Below are 13275 nucleotides of genomic sequence, written 5' to 3' on the forward strand. Positions count from 1 at the left end.
GTGAGACCACATCTGGTGTACTGTGAGCAAGTTTTGATCCTCTTATTTAAGCAAAGCTATTCTTCATTGGAGGCAGTTCAGAGAAAGTTCACTGGGATGATTCCTTGTATAGAGGTATTGTCTTATGAGTAAATGGTGAACAGATTAGAACTCTACTCATTGGAGTTTAGAAGAATAAGAAGTGACTTCTTTGAAACATATCTGATTCTTAAGCAGCTTGACAGGGTAAATGTTGAGACAACGTTTCCCCTCATGGAACAGATTAGGAGTAGAGAACATAGGCTCAGAATAAAGGGATACCAATTTAAAACTGAGGAATTTCTTCTCTTAGAGAGTTGAGTCTTTGGAACTCCAAGCCACACAGAGAGGTTTGGAAGCAGAGTCCTTGTGTATACTTAATGATGTGCAGATGTTGGGGTGGATAAAGTCAAAAATCACCCGAAACTAGGGCACCTTCCTCATTTTTGACTGTGTACATTTAAGGTTGAGATAGACAGATTCCTGATGAGGGGAATCAAGGGCTATGAGGAAAAGGTGGGAAGGTGGACATGAGCAATGTCAGATCAACCATGATCCTATTGAATGATATAGCAGAGAGGCCAAATGGCCTACTCCTGTTCCTAGTTCTTATGGTCTTATCAGTGTGAATTTAGAGGAGAGAATTACAAAGTTATAAAGGGAAGGCCCATCACATAACATGGGAACCAGGAGTGAAACTGAGTGGTCAATAGTTTGGGGAAAAGGGAGTGAATCTCATGGGCAAATGAGTTCACAGAGGGCAGAACCTCAATTTCTCTTATCATCCAGCATTCCCTATACCTACCAGCCTTACCCTTCACACTAACAGAAACATACTCTCAACTCTTAAATTCTTTGTTACTCTGTAAATGCAACCCAACACCTTGAATGATTCCAACTCCAGGTCAGAGTTTAAGTAGACAAACAGGAGGCTGGAAGAGCACAGCAAGCCAGGCAACATCAGGAGGTGGAGAAGTCGATATTTCAGATACCCTAAACATTGACTTCTCCACCTCCTAATGCTGTCTGGTTTGCTGTGCTCTTCCATCCTCCTGTTTCAAGCCTCTTCCAGCCTCCTGTTTCATTCTATTTCTGCACCTGCGCACTGCAGAGACAATATTGGAAGTGCTGCGCCCTGTGACTGAAATAGCGCCTGCGCACTGCATACAAACGGCATTGGTGCATGCGCACTGCCCACCGACAGCACTGGCTCCTGCGCTGTTCGCGTTGACCCGGCGCCTGCGCAGTGGCTGTCCCCTCCCCCGCCCCCAACGTCCTCTGGTTTAAGGTCGCTGTCGGCGGATCCCGATTGCCGGCTTCGCCATGTTGTCGCTGATCGCTCGCTCGGGGCCTTTCGCCCCGTACCTGTCCGCTACCACTAACGTCGTGCCGTCTCAGCTCAAGCCGTTGGTGCTCGGCGTGGTTCGAAAGGCCGATGCGGTGATCGTGGATGTGAAGAGGCCAGTGCTCTGCCGGGAGTCGTTGCAGGGCCAGGCGGCCCGGAGCGGCGCCGTTGTTACCGCCGGCCTCAACGGTGAGTGCAGCGGGAGAGGGGCCCGGGCCTGGGTCCGGAGATTGAGCGGTCAGAGCTGTTGTCTCCCGCCGGGGGCGGAGGCGGATCCTGTGGCGAATCGGCCTGGCTGCTCCCGGGCTCCGTGACCTTGTGGATCAGGGAGTGGGTCAATGCGAGGATTCCCGTTTTAACACATGGGTCTCCAGGAACGTCAATCGCACTGTAGCTGTATGCTGTAATATACCCATAAACTCTTTCAAAACGACCATGTCCCAGAGTTTTAATTCAAATCAAAATACAGACGATACTGGACGTCCCCGCATAATCTTGTGGGAAGAGCCAGACAGTTCACATCAAGAGAAAATGTTGGAAAATCTCAGCAGGTCTGGCAGCATCTGCAAGGAGAGGAAAGAGCTGACGTTTCGAGTCTAACTGACCCTTTGTCAAAGCTTTCCTCTCCTTGCAGATGCTGCCAGACCCGCTGAGATTTTCCAGCATTATCTCTTGGTTTCAGATTCCAGCATCTGCAGTAATTTTGCTTTTATTAAGACAGTTGACATTTTAGGTGGTGACCTTTTTTCAGTAGAGCCATGCTGTTAGAATAGCTTTACTGATGTGCAGCCCACCTGTAACTTCAAGAAGGGTTGCACCTGCAATGTTGACTTCTCCACCTCCTGACGTTGCCTCACTTGCTGTGTTCTTCAAGACTCAGCTGTAACTTCTGTGTCTGGGCAAGGTCAGAAGTCACATGACATCTGGTTATAGTCCAACAAGTTTATTTGAAATTGTAGTGCTGCTCAGGTGAAGTGCCTGGATTTTAAAAGAAAGTAAATTTCTAGATATATCTAGAGTGGTTGCACCCCTAATCCATTACTTAAGAGTCATAGAACTGTACAGCACGGAAACACACCCTTCGGTCCAACCCGTTCATGGCGAACAAATGTCCCAACCCAGACTAGTCCCTCCTGCCAGCACCTGGCCCATACCCCTCCAAACCCTTCCTATTCATTTATCCATCCGGATGCCTTTCAAATGTTCTAATTGTACTAGCCTCCACCACTTCCTCTGGCAGCTCATTCCATACATGTACCACCCTCTGAGTGAAAAAGTTGCCCCTTAGGCCTCTCTTATCTTTCCCCTCTCACTCTAAACCTATGCCCTCTAGTTCTGGACTCTCCCACCCCAGGGAAAGACTTCTTCACCACTTTAGCTTGACAGACTGAAGGTTGCCCTCTGGCAATGAGAGAGTATTGGCCAAGTCTGCTAACCTTTCTGTGGGACTGATTCTGGAGTGGGTAAAGACTGCATTCACGAGTTCAAGGTGTGAGAGCCTATTGAATTAACCTGGCTGTCTAACTTCCTATGGTCATCTAGCCTGTGTTTGGATGATTTAAAATGGAAAAATAGCTATATGTGGAGGATCGTTTTTTTTATTTGTAGCTTTAGATTTATTCTCAATCCCTCCATTATCAGTACTTTGGTCTCGTTTGATTTTGAAGTAACTATTCTAATTTCCTGAGTTAAACTTTGTTTTTATTTTACCAAAACATACAATCTTTAATCTGATAGACAATAGGCTTGGCCTTTTTGATACAGGTTTCAGATGCTCTGTATAGATGCATTATGTTAATCTCTGCAAGTTCCAGAAACTCCATAGAAAGCACTTGGACAGATGTAAGTGTAATGAATAGGTGTTTTATAATTGGTGATAACAAGTATGGGGTCTGTTTGGAGAGCAAGGTTAAGAGATACTTTAGAAATATGTGCTCTATAGGGTTTGGTGGTGTTGTCATCTGCTTAAATAGTTTGACCTTACTTCATGGATGTTGACTTCCACAGCTGCCTATCAAGTAGAGAGATCGAGGAGTATAACAATTCACAGTCTGTAACAAAAATAAGTCCGTCCCCCCCCCGCCCCCTGTTTTTTAAGACTTAACAAATAAAACATCAATGTATAATGGATATATGTGTCTCTTCAAAATTGTACCCTGCTCTATGTCCCATCCCCACTTATTCTTACTAGATTCTGTCATTTGTTTGCGTAACATGCTGGATGTGAGTTTGCTCGCTGAGCTGGAACGTTCGCTTTTGGATGTTTTGTCACCAACGCTCTAAAACAGCAGCTGATGAACTTAAAAGACCCTATACAAACAGCAAGCAAACTAACGTCACTTGCAAAATACCTTGCAAGAACTGTAACAAACACTGCGTTGGACAAACAGGCAGAAAACTAGCCACCAGGAAATATGAATGCAAAAAGATAATGGCCACAAAAAAGACATGACCCACCATCACTAGTATCCTTACATACAGATGAGGAAGGATGCCATTTCAACTGGGACAGCACATCCATCCAAGGACAAGCCAAACAGAGACATGCACAAGAATTCCTGGAAGCATGGCATTCCAATCGGAACTCTATCAACAAACACATCAACTTGGACCCCATTTACCACCCTCTGAGGTAAAAAAAGGAAGTAGCATCACCAACACTAGGAACCCTAAACACAAATAGAAAGTGGGTCACAACACCAGTGCTTCACCAGAGGCTCACTGATGTTACCTAGTATGGTGACGAAATGTCTGAAAACAAACTTTCCAGCTTGGTGAGCAAAGTTACATCCAAAACCTCAACCTGAGCTACAAATCTTCTCAAAACTCATTAACTCTTTATTCATTGGTGTACAATGCAACTGAGGATATTGCCTTAAAATCAAGAGTATGGTGCTGGAAAAGCACAGCAGGTCAGGCAGGATCCGAGGAGCTAGAGAATTGACGTTTCAGACATAAGCCCTTCCTGATGAAGGGCTCATGCCTGAAACACTGATTCTCCTGCTCCTCAGATGCTGCCTCATCTGCTGTGCTTTTCCACCATCGTACTGTTGACTCTGATCTACAGCATCTGCAATCCTCACTTTCTCCCTATTGGCTTAAAATGCATTGAGACAGAACTTGTCTTCTGTTTAACATATATCACTCAATCTTATTTTTAAGAAATTGTACTTTTTATACTATAATAATTGTGCAAATATCATAATGGGGTCATCTATTTTTAAATCAAAAAAAAGTTCTGAGTATTACTGAGGGTGATGAAATTAGGGATAGCGGAGTTCCCAAAGATTTTGGGGTCCAAGTACACCGATCACTAAAATGTAGTGGTTGAGTACAAAAATTAATGTCAGACCAATTGGATGTTAGCCTTTAAAACCAGAAATGCATGAACAGAAGACCTTTTCTGCAGCTTTCATCAGTTCCATAAAAGGGAGGCTGTTAATTTGAAAAATCCTTTGTGTTTTTAGTTGCACTTCAGCCCTGCAATCCTGATTTCTGGGCATTTAAGCGTGAGCAAGTCAGAGGACCTCCTTTTGGCCTGCTACTGCATTAACAGATGCAGACAGTGGAGGGGACCATAGTTGCCAGATGCTTGCCCCATATCTTGAAAAATGTCCATATTATTGAGGAGGAAGTACTGGATGTCTTGAAATGCATAAAGGTGGATAAATCCCTGGAACCTGATCAGGTGTCCCCTAGAACTCTGGGAACCTAGGGAAGTGTTTGCTGGGCTCCTTGCTGAAATATTTGTATCATCGATAGTCACAGGTGAGGTGCCAGAAGACTGGAGGTTGGCTAATGTGCCACTATTTAAGAAGGGTGGTAAGGACAAGCCATAAAATTGTAGACAAGTGAGCCTGACGTTGGTGGTGGGCAAGTTGTTGGAGGGATCTGAAGGTCAGGATTTTCACGTATTTGGAAAGGCAAGGACTGATTAGGAATAGTCAGCATGGCTTTGTGCATGGAAAATCATGTTTCACAAACTTGATTGAGTTTTCTTTTTGAAAAAGTAACACCGAGAATTGATGAGGGGAGAGGTGTGATCTATGTGGGCTTCAGTAAGATGTTCAACAAGGTTCCCCATGAGAGACTGGTTAGTAAGGTTAGATCTCATGGAGAACTAGCCAGTTGGATGCAGAACTGGTTGAAGGTAGAAGACAGAGGGTGGTGGTGGAGGGTTGTTTTTCAGACTGGAGGCCTGTGACCAGTGGAGTGCCACTAGGATCGGTGCTGGGTTCACTCCTTTTTGCCACTTATAGAAATGATTTGGCTGTTAACATAGGAAGTATAGTTAGTAAGTTTGCAGATGACACAAGTTGGAGGTGTAGTGGGCAGCAAAGAAGGTTACCTCAGATTACAACAGAATCTTGATCAGATGGGCCAGTGGGCTAAGGAGTGACAGGTGGAGTTTAATTTAGATAAATGTGAGGTGCTGCATTTTGGGAAAGCAAATCTGAGCAGGACTTATACACTTAATGGTAAGGTCCTCGGGAGTGTTGCTGAACAAAGACACCTTGGAGTGCAGGTTCATAGCTCCTTGAAAGTAGAGTCACAGGTAGATAGGATTGTGAAGAAGGCGTTTGTATGCTTTCCTTTATTGGTCAGAGTATTGAGTACAGGATTTGTGAGGTTATGTTGCGGCTGTCCAGGACGTTGGTTAGGCCACTGTTGCAATATTGCATGCACTTCTGGTCTTCCTATCGGAAAGATGTTGTGAAACTTGAAAGGGTTCAGAAAAGATTTACAAGGATGTTGCCAGTGTTGGAGGACTTGAGCTATAGGGAGAGGCTGAGTAGGCTGGGGCTGTTATCCAGGGAGTGCTGAAAGCTGAAGGGTGATCTTATAGTGGTTTATATAATCGTGAGGGGCATGTATAGGAGCTGCCAGAGGAAGTAGTGGATGCTAGTACAATTGCAACATTTAAAAGGCATCTGGATGGGTATATGATTTGGAAGGGTTCCGAAGGATAAAGGCCAAGTGCTGGCAAATGGTGCTAGATTAGATTGGGATGTCTGGTCGGCATGGATGAGTTGGACTGAAATTTTATTAGATTAGATTACATTACAGTGTGGAAACAGGCTCTTTGGCCCAACAAGTCCACACTGACCCGCCGAAGCGCAACCCACCCATACCCCTACATTTACCCCTTACCTAACACTACAGGATCTGTTTCTGTGCTGAACATCTTTATGACTCTCTCATGGCTTTCATTCGTGACCAGGTTTCAGTGGAGAGGGATAACATGGCGGCCACCAATGCAATCAATACTTTTAGGAAAAGGTGGCACTGCATGGGGTGGACTGCCTTATCTCCAAATCCACCTCCACCTCCAACTCCATTTTGATTTTAATCCCTTCCCCCACTCTCTACCCTTTCACTTACTTTATAGTGGTTTGCATTGTCCTTACCATACTTTGCATATGAATTGATTAATTGGAAACATAGGCAATGTAATAGGAGTGGATAACAGGTGAAAGGTATCATGGGTGACTTGGTGGTAGGGGAACAGAGACATTCAGTTGTATGGAAGAGTACTCCTGGGTAAAAAGAAGAAAATAAAATATCCTCTTTTTTTTTGTTACAGCTATGCAAAGCCCTGAACAGATCGCATCTGGATTACTAGATACAGTCTGTATACAGTATACTGAAATGCATTCACCTTAGAAGGCGTTGAGCACAAGTGCGTCAGAATAGATGCATTGTGTATATATTCCTTAAACTAGACTTGAATTCCTTAGAAAATGGAAGGTTGGTAAACCATTTTGAAGTTTTGAAAGGAATTGCTGAGTAAATGGATTCAGACCCCTTCTGCTGGTGTGGGAATCTTTAGGCAAAGTGATAAGCCTTTAAAACCAGATCCATTCTGAAGGGAATTTAGGAAACACTTCTTTACACAAAAGGTAGTAGGAATGTGAAGCACATTCCACAAAGAAACTATAAACACCAGTCTAATTGAATCTATGATTGCAACTTTTTTAGTAAAGGATTCTTGTGAATTATGATGTCTTAATAGATGCCATTTAAATGTAGGCCAACTGTAATAACATTGAATAGCAGACCAGATTCGAATCTGACTGGCCTACTTGTTTCTGTTTCCTGTTTTATTAAAATGTTTTTATTTTGTTCAATATTGTGTTCGTGTAATTTGAGCTGAAGTTTGATTATAATTTTATCATTGCTAAAGCATACATGCGTTGCAGTTGGTTTCTGTTTTAAAATTGCGTTGTCATTGGTAACTGCTGCAACTTGAAAGACCAAATCGTTATACATTTTCAAAGTTGTCAGTTTGGAGTCAACTTTTCAATTCTAAATATCTCAAGAAAAATTAAATTAAGTTCACTTTACATAATTTGGCAATCTAAAACTCAATGTTGTCTGGCTCGCTACATTTTTGATGTTAACAGACTTAAAATATTTCACTACATGTCCATCTTTTTCACCAAACAATGTGTTGGTAAAAGATTATTTAATTCTCTTTTAAATAAATATAAAGAGTTGGCCTGTGACTTCAGGGACAACAGTTTTAATTAACATCTTGAGCCATCAATGAAAAAAAATCTCTTCGGGAAGGTTTTTGGTGCCTTCTGTTGTAGAATTAGCTTCGCTTACTTTGCTGCTGCTGCTGCTGCTATTGGAATGGTTTTACCAAACCTGATTTGGATTTGAATGAAGAATGAATTCCTGGTCTAGGAAATTTTGATCTACACTTACAAATTTAGTCGTGTTTTGAAATGCCAATGTTATTATTTTCCTATAATACAAAATATATCATTAAAGTCCAAATTAGTTTGACATGGATCCTTCCTACTGCAGATCTATTCTTCATAATGTTTTGGTGTATATGGAAGCATGCACCGTAAGTCTTCATCTCTGATGTTTATCACAAGCATGAAACGTTGCAATAAGTATGCTCTATTAAGCAATAAATAAATTGAAAGAAGCTCTCATTATTCATTCAGAAGGAAAATTAAGGCCCATGGTTTGTAATATCTCTGGCAAAAAAAACACATTGGAGGCAGCCTTAGAAATACAGGAAGTATAGGAATTACCTTTCAGCTTGAGATAACAAGGCCAAAAATGTCAATGGATAACATAGTAGATAGCATCCAATAAGATGCAGCAGCAAGTGGAATTAAGGGTTGTGATCAATTAGCCTGCCAACACAACTTTATTGATGTTTTTAATCAGGGAAAATGTACCAAGGGCTTCCAACAAATCACATGCTGGTGTTGGAAAAAGTGCAGATGTGACTGAAATTTTGATTGAAGAGTTAGGTTGAGTATGTATTAAGTTAAATGATGTCTGTTTTGGCTTAAATAACTTAGCCACTTGGGTGTAGTATTTCAGGACATGTAGTAAACATAGAATTTTCTGCCTTAGGAAGCAATTAAACATAAATTACAGGACAGTAGGCAAGTGTTGACAAGTCACTCCATGTAGTCAGGAGCGTACCTGCATTTGCCTTATTTGCTAGCAGAGAACAGGTAATTGTGATTGGGCAGCTCATTTGGCTTTGTGCCATAAATAGAAAAGAACATAGAATAATGGCAAAGAACAGACTGCCAATTAGCTGCTGTCTCAAATTAACTTATACCGATACAAATGGGAAAGCTTAAATATTACCCAGAGTATTCATTATTACTATGTAACATAAATTCAATAGTTGGTATTAAAATTCCAGTAAAATTAATATTTTTCATAGGTTTGGAGATTATATATACAAGCTTTTGTTGGAAATATTTATTGCTGTATTTTGAGACATAAAGGGATAAATGATATTTTGCAATCACTTCTTGAGCAGGCGGTGCCAATAGTGGTAGAAGTTAGATTTAGCAGGTTTGGAAAAAAACCTGTACAAAGGATTTGCAAGATTTATATTGTTTACCAAATGTTAGGGGAGAGCTACACCCAAATGGGAATCAAAGTTTAAGTTTTATAAAATTCAGATTTTGAATGAATAATCTTGTCTTTTTTTTATTTGGCACAGCTGAATCCAGAGTTCGATACGCACACAGCGATATTAAAGTTCCAGACTTCTCTGATTATAGACGACAAGAAGTTCAAGATGCCAGGAAATGCTCACAAGATAGCAGTGATTTCAGGAGAGGTTTCTCTTACTTCATAACTGGAACCACAGCTGTTATGGGAGCCTATGCTGCAAAGAATGTTGTTACTCAGTTTATCACAAGCATGAGTGCCTCTGCTGATGTGTTAGCATTGTCTAAGATTGAAGTCAAGCTGAATGAAATTCCAGAAGGCAAGAACATGACCTTCAAATGGAGAGGCAAACCTCTTTTCATCCGCCACCGTTCACCTAAGGAAATTGAGGTCGAACAGGCAGTGACCTTGGCTGAGTTGCGACATCCAGAATTAGATTCTGACCGAGTGAAAGATCCGAAGTGGATGATTTTAATTGGTGTTTGCACTCACCTGGGCTGTGTACCAATATCCAATGCTGGTGATTATGGTGGCTACTACTGCCCTTGTCATGGGTCTCACTATGATTCATCAGGGAGAATCAGGAAAGGCCCAGCTCCACTTAACTTGGAAGTGCCACCATATGAGTTCATTAACGAAGATCTTGTAATTGTCGGTTAATGTTATGAACTTTAATTCGAGTACCTTCCACTTTTACTGGTGTTCTATCTGCTATATTGAACTGAACATTCTTAGCACCAGCTTGTTAAAGTAGTCTTTGTGATTTTGAGTGCTTGTTGGGGAAGGGGGTTGATGTAAATCAAGTTCAACATCAATAAATATTGATTTTGCATCATCAATTGTAGTCCAATATTTGAAAAGTATGTCTTGCGATTTCATTTCACATTGGTAATTGTACAGGTCACCATCAAAAACTTGTACACTTGCAGGTGTGCTAATTACTATGGGAATTGATAAAACCATCCTTGCACAAATGTAATCTTTAAAAATTTTAACTTATTTGAAATTTCAACTGTTTTTCTGTAAACAGTATTTAAGTACGTCTTGCCTAATTTGTGTATTGCATAATGCATGGTAAATTTAGAGAACTAGTTTTCTTTACCAAAAAAAAGTGCATCCAGCAGAAAAGTTCTAAATCTATTAGTGCCTAGATCTGAAAATATAGATTAATACCACAACCGATTCTGTTCTATTGAAAATGTCCTCTGTCACATATTCCAACAATTTCATGTAGTAGTATTTTCAAAAACCAAACTCTCTTAAGGGAGCTTAGCTTTCAGGGATTTATAAGAAGCTCACTGGTCCATAATTATCATCAAAGCTATGTGCATCAGCATGATTTGGAGGGACTGGGGTGGACAAAGTTAAAAATCGCAACATCCAGGTTGTAGTCCAACAGGTTTATTTGAAAGCACTAGCTTTCGGAGCGCCAGTCCTCCAACTACCTGATGGAAGGAGCAGTGCTCTGAAAGCTAATGCTTCCAAATAAGTCTGCTGGACTATAACCTGATGTTATGTGATTTTTTAACTGTGTACATTAGCTCGTTTATGGTAACTTCACTATTCAACTTCGTGGAGAATTAAATGTCTTTTTTTTAAAAGGCACACCACTGCTGATATTATCCTTCATTCTTTCCCCACTTCCACTTTCCTGTGTCCTACGCAAGCACCAGACTTGTAATTTCTGAAATTCTAAAACTAATTGAGCAATTGGTTTGTTTTACCTGTCACCAGGAGGTAACTAATTTTATGTCAACAGATTTCACGAGTATTTTTGGAAATATTCAAGCTTGTAAATAAATGAATTTACAAGTTGGGTGCATTCATTTTTTTAAAAAATGCCCAGAAGATTTTAATTATTTCATTTCTTAACAGTGGATGGCATTCAACTTTGGATTTCACACACGACTGGATTTTTGAACTTGATGGACACTTAAATACATGTATTTCAAGTGAAATGTGAATGGAACTGTAATTGCATCTGTCCTAAATTGAATTTTTTTTGAGTGATTTGGATAGAAAATGGCAGAGTGGTTAGCACTGTTGCCTCACAGCGCCAGAGACCTGGGTTCAATTCCCGTCTTAGACGACTGACTGTGTGGAGTTTGCATATTCTCCCCGTATCTGCGTGGGTTTACTCTGGGTGCTCCGGTTTCCTCCCACAGTCCAAAGATGTGCAATTCGGGTGAATTGGCCATGCTAAATTGCTCGTAGTGTTAGGTGAAAGGGGTAAATGTAGGGGTATGGGTGGGTTGCGCTTCAGTGGGTTGGTGTGGACTTGTTGGGTTGAAGGGCCTGTATCCAAACGATGTAATCTAATCTTACCATTTTATAATCCATGTGCTAGTACTTTGTCTTGTGCTGGTGTTATCATTTGGAATATGATTTTAAACTGGCCTTTTACTACTAGGAGCTGGTTCATCAATTGTTTTCATTTCTGATTTTTTTTTGTGGTTATTCCCAAACTGTCACCAACCCCCTCAGAAGTACAAATGTATAGGAATGCAGTTAGTATTGGCACAGTACATGCACCAGCTCTGTATGCAGAATGGCAATTTTGCCATATGTAAAGGTCTTCATCCATAGCATCTTCAGAGTGCAAGGACCAGTGCTGAAAAGATGCAAGATTATCGTTAAGTAGAACATAGCTCAATTCAAAAGAAGTATGATTATTTTCCACACAACTAACCTGATAAAAATGTGATCTATTGATCCATTTATTAGTATATAGCTATAATTGAAGTATTTGCATAAGCGGCATGCAGGAGGTGTATCATGCAACAAGATCATTGTTAATAATGTCCTCCCCACTTAACTCTAAGAGCTCCATCTAGTGTTTGAGCTAGTAATTGTAAAACATCCTTGCAATGCAGATTAGTTCAAATGCCAATTAGATTTCAAAAAGATTTGAAATATTTTCTTTTTGGTGTTTCATTATACTGTTGAAGACGGCAATTTTTAATTTTCTCACAATTTCCATCTTCCCTACCACACTGTTTTGTTTCATTAGTTCTTTAAATATTCACTCTAATTTTATGTGGGCCTGAGGATTTTTAGTTCAACCATGGTCTTGGGATGCTGGAATCCAGACGACAGGATGTATTGAGTAGCGTAAAATTTCTATTTATCTTTCTGGATCTCAATTTGTACTGTGAACGAGGTTGATGAAGCATTCAAATATGATGGAGCTTAGATAATGTCAACCCTGGTTTCCTTGTGAACAAACAAGTTGGATATAATCTTAAATCTGATGTTGAGTTTGTCTTACAATGGAACTGAGATGCTTTCCCTGACCTGATTCCTTTGTAACTTTGTCACCTGCTCCAATGCTGCAGTGTTCAGAATTTTTTAGCCCTTAAATATTCTGATTTCTTAAATTTCTTTAGCAATACATCATGCCAGAGAATGATAAATTTATATTTTAGATGATAAGCTTTAGGGTTGTTCTCTGAAATTTGAGAGACAGGCAAATTCCTTTGCTTCACTTGGTGTGCTTAATTTCTAGTTTAAGAATAGCATCAAAACTGTTTATATTTTAAACCATTACCTCTGAATTAAACTCTTAGTTTCCGAGTCTCTGCACATTCTGAACTGGGCTCATTATTAAGAACTATATTAAGACTGGTTATTGGACTTTATGATAATTCTCATAACAAGCAATATAATTGACATTCATTTTTGTCAACCTAAGCTTGTTTTAAAATTCATCTTTGAATCATAAAATAATCATCCCTGAAAAATACATAGAGTAATAGTATGTAATATTACCTTGTTGAACTTAAATGCAGAAACCGACTGTTAATTCGAGCAATCCATGCTTAGGCTTATTTAACAAATTCCCTTGGTATTTGTACATTAATAATGCAGTTGATATGTTCGGTGTGCTGTGTAGGGATTATCAGGAGAATGTACTTGTGCTAATGTTAGTATTAAATGTAAAAGCTTACGGTAGTTAATACCTGTGATAACTTGCA

General features: G+C 40.3%; 1 protein-coding gene across 1 annotated transcript; it reads left to right on the top strand.

Annotated features, from left to right (window-relative positions):
• Nucleotides 1-1264: 1264 nt before the first annotated feature.
• On the top strand, nt 1265-10140 carry LOC122558384 (cytochrome b-c1 complex subunit Rieske, mitochondrial). Its single transcript, XM_043706891.1, has 2 exons — nt 1265-1552; nt 9351-10140. Exons 1-2 carry the CDS (start codon nt 1342-1344, stop codon nt 9959-9961), a joined length of 822 nt encoding a protein of 273 aa, XP_043562826.1. The 5' UTR covers nt 1265-1341; the 3' UTR covers nt 9962-10140.
• The last annotated feature ends 3135 nt before the right edge of the window (nt 10141-13275 follow it).

The sequence above is a fragment of the Chiloscyllium plagiosum genome, chromosome 17 (genome assembly GCF_004010195.1).
Source record: "Chiloscyllium plagiosum isolate BGI_BamShark_2017 chromosome 17, ASM401019v2, whole genome shotgun sequence".
Classification (NCBI taxonomy): domain Eukaryota; kingdom Metazoa; phylum Chordata; class Chondrichthyes; order Orectolobiformes; family Hemiscylliidae; genus Chiloscyllium; species Chiloscyllium plagiosum.